Consider the following 10252-nt stretch of genomic DNA (forward strand, 5'->3'; position numbering starts at 1 on the left):
CTCCACCACCTATTCAATTTCGTGATCAATTCAATTACTCTGCAGCCCCAGTTTAATGGAAATTAACGAATCTTCTTGCACCTCCTCCTCTTCCTCCTGCTATATATAGCTAATCAAGCTCAGTATCCGAATTCACTGGTAATTTGTATTGAAGTAGTGTATTAGTATCTTTGAAAGTGCGAGAAAAATGATTTCAGGAGTTCCTTTAAACTTTATTCGAATGCATTGTTGGCAAATGTAATGTGGAGATGTCGTGATTTTCTTGAAATTATAAAAAAAAAAAAAAATCAGTGCAATACAGTGTCAGGTACTATAATAATTTGATTGGAGATTTTATAGTATGCCTAGCATCGTTGTGATTTTATATTTTCTGACCATCTACTTGATTTTCCGTAATATAAATTCTCCTGAATTATTATGCTAGCATATATAGTACATATTAATTGATCATTAACATACAAGTATCCAATCACTGGAAAATAGTGTTGCAACAATTCAGTTTTTCCTAAAATTTCAAAGGAACAAACACATAAACATATAACTTATAAGATGAAACTGGAAAACAAGAGTAAACTGTACCATATGCATGCCACATTTCAAATATTATTTTGCATTAGATATGTATTTCTCTATGTATAGCAAACCTGCAGCAAATAACAATCATTAGGATGATAATAGGCATATATTCCTTTCCCAGCTCATAGATCTCCTATGCAATATATAACCTACCCACCCACAGATACTGTAATGAAAACCATAAGCTTCCGGAGAGAATTTATAAATCACAGGTTGATGAGTGCTTTCTGCTTGGATGGACGCCATACCATGATGATAGTTTTTCTTGCATACACGGAATAAGAGCCAACTGTTCTAGGTAGTCATGAAAACAACTTGATTAGATATTCATTTGTTCTAGTAGCTAGGTTTCAGTAATATAGTTTATCACCCTATTTTATCAAGTTAAAGGTCTAAACGTTATTATGTTTTTGGGAATGATTTTAGGGCAACTAAATAACATGCCAGCCTAACTTTGGTTGCATATGTTTAATTACAGTGCTGCAAATTCAAAGGAATCCAGTATAATGTTCTGTTTATGCTAACTTTTTCTTGTTTGCTGGGTAGCCTAGCTAGATTGAAAAGCATTATATATGTACATAATTTATTTACTATAAATTAAATGTGCGTATCTACCCATATATTTCTTTTGTTTGTGTTTTCAAGCTTTCACAAAGTATAAATTTTGTTTCAGCATTTTCATGACCTAGCTATTCTAGGAAATATTTAGACTGCTGTACAAATTGTGATATGCTATATCTCCTACAAATTAATTTTTTAGTGGATATTGGTTGGATTAAATTATAGTAATGGTTCCTCAACTTTAATCAAATTGGAGGAATGGTCCCTCAACTAAAAATCCATTACCATTGGTCCCTCAACTCATCAAAATATGTAGCTATAGTCATTTTCGTCAAATTTGTCAAAATTTTGTCAAAATGAGTTATGTTGGAAGGACCATTGCTACAATTAGGTTAAAATTGAGGGACAATTTCTCCAATTTGATTAAAGTTGAGGAATCACTTCTCCAGTTGGACTAAAGTTGAGGGACCATTGGTAATGAATTTTTAGTTGAGGGATTATAGCTGCACGTTTTGATGAGTTGATGGACCAATACTAATGGATTTTTAGTTGAAGAACCATTGCTTCAATTGAGTTAAAATTAAGGGACCGTTGCTACAATTTACTCTACTAGTAACCATCAATCAATGAAGAAGTCTGCATATTACTATTTTCGGCCCTTGATGATGAGCACAATAAAAAAATTTAGTATCATTTCTTCTTGGAACCTTCATATTTTTACGCTGGAACTTATTTGCGCAGTTAAATGATAGTTTAGATCGTTCATATTTCAACGAATGATCACTATATTCACATGATTTCTGTGTGCTTTTGTATCTCTGGAAGAGTCCTGAGATAATTGTTCTTTCCACAGAGAGCATTGAGGCTAAATTCTCTTGAGATGATCCACTATTCTGTGGAATTTCATGTATGCCTGTGTTTTCCACTTTGGGAGTTATATTCTCTTTTTCTGGTGAGCTTGAATTTTACAATATTCTTAACTTTCAGTACATCATGTACCCCAAACAAATGAATGTAAAGCGAGGGGTTAGCATATACTATCTTCTTTTTTTCTCTCTCACCTCCTTTTTCTAGCTAATCTTCATTTGGGATCTTGATCTTTCTTGTGATAATTTAGCTTTCAGATTCCTGACCTACCCATGAATTAAACTTGCCTCTCCACCAAAGCTAAGCTTATTGAGAACCTCTTAGATCGTAAATGTTACTTTTCATCTTTCTTTGTTACATGAAAAGTGAATTTCACACGTCATTTTTCTCCTCCTACACACCTTTGTTTATTTATGGTCTTCAGATTGAAGAAACCATAAGAGAATTAAAATGTGTACGGAAATCATTTCCCTTATTATACACATTCATCCTAACAATTAATTTGTATTCTTGTGACAATATTGAGTGTTTATGGGTGGTTAGTTCTGCTGCCTAGACTCCCCCTAGCTATATACTACCTGCTATATATATATATATGGTCTGGATCAGGAGATAAGAATTTTACCCTCTAAGCCAACATGTTACCACTGCTTTTTCGTTCAATTCATTTAAACCCAGCTGCCTTGACTACTACTACTTTCATCCAGAGCTACTACTGCATCTGCATGAATTTCGGATCCAAAAACAACAAACAGTAATCGATGACAAATTAAGACAATAAAGCTCACAAAAGTAATCGATGACAAATTGAAGACAAATTGTCTCTCTTCAGCAACCTAACCTAAACGGTATACCGTTTATTTTACTCTAGTCTTGACAGAATTTATCTGTTAATTAATTAACAGCTAACACGTATTTGTTTTTTAATTAACAGTCATCAATATCTTATCATTATGTCGGCGGTTTTTTATCGCATGGATATTAGCTTTCACTAGTCCAGCAATTGGGATTTGAAGCAAATTCCCATTCTTAATTTATCACATGCATATCTATTGCTAAATCTATCTTTCAAACAAGACAAAAGAAACGTACGATTGAATGTATAACAATACAAACAGTATATCGGGTTGTAATAAAGGTAATGACGAAAAATATAAACTCAATAATTAAATTTTAGAGGGGCGCAGCATATAGAATGAGCTAAAGCATTAACATCCAAGAAAGACAGTCTGCAGGATGATTAGGGTTCTAGTACACTGACCTAGCTACAAAACTTGCAATGATCTCTTTGCCTGATCCAAACCAGGCAGTTCCTCCATCTCCAACTAATCAAGCAAACGCCATGAGCATAAAACAAAAAATGGGTACAGTGAAAGAGACTGTATGTACTTATAATTATCTAGCTGCACTTCTGCACAAAGTGAGAGAGAGAGAGAGAGAGAGAGAGAGAGAGAGAGAGAGAAAAGAACCCTAAAAGATGGCTTTGTGGTAATAGAGAGCTGCCACTCCTGTCTCTCTTTTTCTGCATATATAGGATTTATTTTATTGTATCTTGGATTGGATTTGGTTTTACAAAACTCATCTGTTTGCGTGATTTTATGGCAGTGTTTGGTGGACTTAGGCCCGTGTAGGCTCTACGTTCGTAGTTGTTTTAGATTAAACAGTTGTCCATCAATGGCCTCAGAGGAGAAGACTCTGAAACTTCTATTGTATGTTGGTGTATAAAATAGTTTGTTAAATTTAACGGTTGGATGTTCACTGAAAAATGCAAGAGGATTAAAGTTAACATACTATACGTTGATAGACTTGGGATAAACAAGAAAATATTGTAAACACGAAAATCCTATAACAAATGAGACACGAACATGTGTACAAAGTAAATGTTTTTATTAATGAATTTGTAGGGTTACAATCTCTTTACAACTTGATCCTCTGATTCGATCTCCAAAATGTGTAGATGTGTAGTGTTGTTGATCCAAGGTTCGCGATGACTCGATCTTGGATGAACAAATGCCGCAAGGTTTTGGCTCTTGGCAATGGAGGAACCAGCACGTATAAGGGTGCTTGGTGGTTCTTCATGGGATTTGACAAAGAACACGAAGGAATTTCCGAGTCTTCTTTAGTGTTTGAGTGTTTAGGGGGTTTGAGTGCATGAGAGCTGCAGAGTTTCAAAGTTTCAGCGTTTGAGTGTGAATGATTTTCTGGATCATTTTCTTTGTCTTAGAGCCTCCTATTTATAGACTTTTCAAGCCTGGACTATAGATGGATTTGGCCTTGATTGTGGATTTGATTAATTGACGAAAGAACCAAGAATTGATTTGTTATCGGTTCGTGATTTGACTCCATCAGTTAACATTTGATTTAATTAAATTAAAATTAAATAATTCACTTCCGTCAAGGGTTGACATGTGTCCTTCTTGATGACTCGTCTGATTTTGTTAAGTCACACGCTATGTGTACAATTTGTGCGACACATGTCACATACTACATATGTCTTGGTATATTGAAACTTTAATGCGTTAGCGAATATTTATTTTATCAATTTTGATGTCTACAAAGATATCCTCAAAAGATAGGAGTAGAAAAATGGCGTGCCCATGAAAAAGAGGAGTGAGTCTAGGGAATCCAAACAAGATCTTGGCATTACCAACTACACACAGTGACAGTTAGATACACATTTAATCATACCGGATTATTGGTTTCTTCTTTCTTTCTGTATATATATACAACTTACTCTGCCACACAGTTGTACTGCACCAAACCATGCTTGTGTTTCTCTTTTACTACAAATTACAGAAGCAGAAAATGCTTTTAAGTTCTTGTGCACATTTCTTAATGTAAGCAAATTAAAGTTACCTTAGCTCACGATGATTAAAGTCATTTGCCTTTTTACAAACGATTCCTGTACAGGAACTGCAGCTTATGTCAACCGAATAATGAACAACAATGCATGCATGAACACCTCGATCGATGATCAGTGGATTTATTTTCAAAGGGTCTTTTAGGTTAAGCTCTCACATAAATTAGTCAGACTTTTCGAGCACCGATCATCAAAATATATGATAAGTCTAGCAGACAGATTTTCAATACTACATTTACACCGAGTTTTCTGTCCTAGTTTTAGCTAAGGCAACGTTCCGTATGTAAGTGTTTATGGGAGGGGTCGGAATCAAATTTCCGAAAAGAAACACATAAGAGGCGCTTCTCCATTAATCACCTAAAGTGATTTCCCAAGTAATTTAATGGAAAAGCACATTCCAGAATCACTTCTCGTATGAAAATTATCAACCAAATTCCTCAACAGAAAATGTATGCTTGATTTAATTAGTTATTTTACCCGAGATAAAAAGGTTATCTTTAACAAATCACTGTCAGTAGGAGAAAATGCATCCTAGCAGCCGTTTCACTTCATTACTTAAAATATGATTATTTACAACACCAAATACACGCATACACTATCGAAACCGAGCCAGATCTCCTGCACAGAGGAGAAGAACGAAGGCCAGGGACATGGTAACAAGAAAAACCAAAACAAAAGAATCTGAAAAGACAAGGGCGTTCATATTTTACATGCTCCATTGCCCATATCAACGAGGCAAACCAAAAGTAGAAATCACATATGGTGTTCGATGACTAGAAGCGTCTCACTCTGACTGACGTTCCATTTTGCTTGCCTGAAGAAACCGAATTCTGAGACCATGATGATGGCTTGAACCCCCCTGTAAGTAAGTTGGACGCAGCACCAGCACTTATTCTTCTTCTCTTAGATTGTAGTTCCAAACTCTTCTTATTCGACATAGAACTCCCAGATGAGCCAGGAAAAATTGAAGCAGCGTTGATTAGTGCTTGCTTATTCTTCCGATTCTTTTCAAACTTGGAAACGAACTTCACACGTGACGCAGCAGCAGCATCCTCCTCTGCCACTGGAAGCAGTCGTATACCGAGACCCATCTTCCTTGAAGTAGCCTCTTCTTCCGCAACTCTTTTCTTTTGAGACTGAAATAAAACAATAGTAAATAGTGAGGAAACCCTTTATGTAATGCCAAATTCAACACTCAAGTTCAGTTCATCCGCACTTCACTTGTGAGGCAGAAAAGGACATAAGAGAATCACACACACACACACACACACACAAACACACACAGAAGAAGAGAGATTTCTAATCATATTTAGATCTAAATACTTTATAAGGAAATATGGGTAGGGCAGACTAAAAACTTCTAATCATCTCTCCATGTATTCATTTTTCATCTCTCTGTTAGATAAATCATAAAGGTGAAGTAAAACGTAATAATTTTGACTTTTTTAATATCAACCAATGTATGCTGTGTGAGAAAAACATTTAAGTGAAGAACTAAATATGATCAGGTGACATACTCTAAGTTTGGCTCTGAGGGCCTTGTTGAGGGAGTAGTCATCTAAATGCCTGTCATCAGAAATTCGCTGTAGGCGAACAAGTACTGGCTCGGCTTCTTTCTTCTTTTGCAAATCCTCTTCTTGGTGTTCAAGTCGATAAAATGGATCTGCAAGCTTTCCTCTTTCTGGAGAACAAAAAAAAAACACTTCTGCTAAGAGAGCGAAAAAGGAAACATCAAAAGAATCCAGCAAGTGGTCCAACATCTCTAGAAGAATAATTGAACCCTTTTGATCACACAACTGACATTAACAAAGAGCGGTGAATGTACTCCATTCACTCCCTTTCTTTTACTTCCCTTTTTGGTTGAGTTCAAGTTAACTTAATTAGAGAACAATAAGCTCAAAATTTCAATAAGCCATTATAAAAGTCACCAAAGAGAACACTATTTGCATCGACTTCTAAACCAACCTTCATCAGCAGGAAGTTCAAAGGTTTCCGCATCCTCAACGTCGAATTCCTCATTCTTCTGCGTGGCCCCACTAATAATCACATATTTGCAATTCTTTGGATCTGTCTGAATAACAATCTCTTGTTTGCAGCATGGAGACTTCATGGTAAAGCTCCATATCTGGCAGGAAGTAAACCCTGATCGTTAATAAATGCATTTAACTAAAACCGGAAAGAAAGAACGAAGAAGAAAGTTGTAAGAAAAGACATTATGCGTGTTAAAATGATGAATACATGGATTTCCATTGATCAAAGGGTAGCAAAACTAATAATAGCCAAGTAAATTCTGAATGAAAAAGTCAGAAGGATCGGCACCAGTTGGATGGAATACATACCTTTGTAGAATAGTAATTTCCAACTTGCTTTTTTTCTGCATTAAAACGAACACCCTTTGCAATCATAGAATTGCAACCACCGCACCATATATGGTAAGGCATCTCGAACCTGAATGTATGACAATCAATTATCAGAATGACGCACATATATTAGCCAAGATTTCATTAAATTTCCCATTTTCCACCCAAACTACCGAATATCATTCAACCTAGTTTGCACGAAACAGCACATAACTGCAAATGCTTAAAGTAGAGTACAGTACAAACCACAGATTTCACATACAAGTGTGTCTGGACATATTACAAACAGTGAAACAGTAGGCACTATACCAAAAAAACACTATTCCAAATAGATTAATTCCGACAGAGTATAATATACCAGCAGAAGTAATTAATAGTTCAAACAAATCCTAAGTAAAGTTATCAGTAAAACGAAGTAACTAAGTTTCCATGTTCCATTTAGAGCTTGTCAGAGCCATAAATTGGAAAATGACATAAGTGAAACTATCATCACAATAATCAAATCACTTATGAAACTAAAACAAGAAGGAATAAAGAATTCAGTTTGTTAAAAAGGCTTTAATCTCACAAAAGGTATCCCATAGAATCTTCTCACTGGTGAACAGTTTAGTAAGATAATAACAAAGAAACGAAAAAAGATCTCATCTCTCGTTATTAGCTATTACGAGGAAGTCACTCAACCACATTAAAACTTTACAGTACAAAATGCTTCTTGAGACACATTTAGACTATCTAACAAACAGGTAACTTACGAGCTTGAATTGTTACCTTATAATCAAAATCCCCTGATCCAATTTCCTTGCTCTCTCCCTCAGAGCATGTTGACCATTGAACTTGTTCAAGGAACCCTGAAGCAAAAAGCAACGTTAGAACTCCATAGACCAACCACCACACCATGGCATACTCTAACAGGAGTACAACAGAAGCATACCTTCTTTGGCGACCATTCTGGGGGATAATAAAAGTTGTCTGCCCTAGCAGCTGCAAGTGTAGACTGCAGAGAACCAGGTAAAATATTAGCAGATTGAATAAATCAACAAGCAGAAAGAAAAAAAAAATCCTAAATATTACAAAAATACAAATTGCCAAAATACAAAAGATTCATCTCAAGCCCAAGTATTTGTATCCGTCCTTTCATAACGATCACATACATTAGAAAAAAACACAACATCCCAATTTTTCTTTCCTGAAGAACCATATTTTTATATATAGCCTATACATTTAAAAATCGAAATAGCATCGCCACAAAATCCTCTTGAGCTCATTGGGTCACCTAAAATCTTAGACGAGCAACATTGTAGATTAATTTTTAAACTATCAGTAATGAATCAATGCGATCGTAGGTTCTCAAATAATCACAATCGAAAGCAGAATCAAAATGTGCACAATTAAAAATTAAAATCCAAACACTCCAACAATTGTATATATTCAATGTGAAAATTCAAACTTTAGAACCCTAATCTTACATTGAAAACTTCGTTTGACAGTAAGTTAACAAAATTCAGATTAATTAACTCGAAAAGAAACCCCGAGAAAAGCTGATATTGCAATAGCTTCAATAGCGAATAAAAAAAACCCTAATTTAATAGAGATTGGGGAAAAGAGATGAACTTTGCATACCATTTTCTCTTTCCTGAATTGCTACTCGGTCGCCGGAGAGGTTCCGCTCGATTCAATCGCTATGTTTTTTTTTAAAACCGATTCAATCGCTCTGTTGAAGTTTTGGTTCTTGAAATTTTCTTATGCCCCTTTTCCTAGTCGGTTCTCAATTTTTTCCTATTGGACATACGCGGCCTTTTTTCTTCACAATCCTACAAGAATATGGAAACCCAAAGTCCTACAGGCCCACCAAGACCAATAAAAAAAGTTGATGTTATCCACGTCTATTTTTACTTCTCATACAGTTTTTTTAATTTTTGGCATTCAGATTGAACGAATTAAGATCAATGGATAAAAATTAACAAGAATGCATGGAAGGTAAGAGGACCTTGTGAATTGCACTATCCTAAAAAGATCGTCAAACAATTTGAGTTAGTCGTATAATTATCAAACTCAACATTTATATCAGTTGAATTTAAGACTTTTTATTTATTAGTATCTACGAGTGTGTTATGTTACATATTAAACATAAATTAAATATAAAATACTCACTAATAAATTAAATATAAAATACTCCCTTTTCATTTTATTTTATTTTTTCTCAGTTTTTACAAAGAAAAATAGATGTTGAAATGGGGAGAGAAAATTTGAACTTAAAACTTTTTAAAACTATTTTTTTCCCAATAGAAAGAAAGATTCAAATAAATTAATTCATTAAATTGAAATTAACATTATAACTGTGGAAAATCACTTCATATACACAATGGAGAGAAGGTACATTTGAGTGGCATGTGCATGGATCATATATTTCATGATGAATTCTTTTCTTACAAAAGATAAGTAATAGGTAGGGATGACATGATTTAAACTCGTGACATTTTATTTAAAGAAATGGCATGGTATTATCTAGGGCATTTGTCATATATGTGCAAATTCAAAAGCGGGTGGATATTTACTTGTTTGAGTGATCAATGGTTGCATGTCAAAATTAGATGACTTCTAAAGCGCCTTCAAATGAGATGTTAAATTGTAAACATAAAATATAATTTTGACAACCTATGCGACACTTTGACATCTTTCAAGGTTTTGCTCTCCACCAAATATGTTAAATTAAATTATTAATTTATTACATTAAACTATTATAATAAATGTTAAAAAAAACAATAATAAAATTAATAAAATGCATTTGATAATTAATTAAAGAAATTGGAGATGCAGACAAATATTGGCCACAAGGGCGAGGGCTGCCAATTCATGTCATACCATATTATATTTGGCTTTTTTATTAGAAAACATTATTACTGTCTTTTTTATACTGTTAATACTGATTTGGACATTTTGATATCGAGATGCTATGAAACCCTTGCCTATAGTTAACATTTTTCACCCTGCAACTAATTATTATAGTTAGGCTAAAATCCTAAAAGTG

General features: G+C 34.4%; 1 protein-coding gene across 1 annotated transcript; it reads right to left on the reverse strand.

Annotated features, from left to right (window-relative positions):
* Positions 1–5379: 5379 nt before the first annotated feature.
* LOC103416467 (uncharacterized) lies at positions 5380–9055 on the reverse strand. Its single transcript, XM_008354708.4, has 7 exons — positions 8845–9055; positions 8156–8218; positions 7993–8072; positions 7204–7312; positions 6830–6989; positions 6382–6545; positions 5380–6000 (listed from the first exon to the last, which is right to left on the reverse strand). Exons 1-7 carry the CDS (start codon positions 8845–8847, stop codon positions 5638–5640), a joined length of 942 nt encoding a protein of 313 aa, XP_008352930.3. The 5' UTR covers positions 8848–9055; the 3' UTR covers positions 5380–5637.
* Positions 9056–10252: the final 1197 nt, after the last annotated feature.

The sequence above is a fragment of the Malus domestica genome, chromosome 16 (assembly GCF_042453785.1).
Source record: "Malus domestica chromosome 16, GDT2T_hap1".
Taxonomy (NCBI): Eukaryota; Viridiplantae; Streptophyta; class Magnoliopsida; order Rosales; family Rosaceae; genus Malus; species Malus domestica.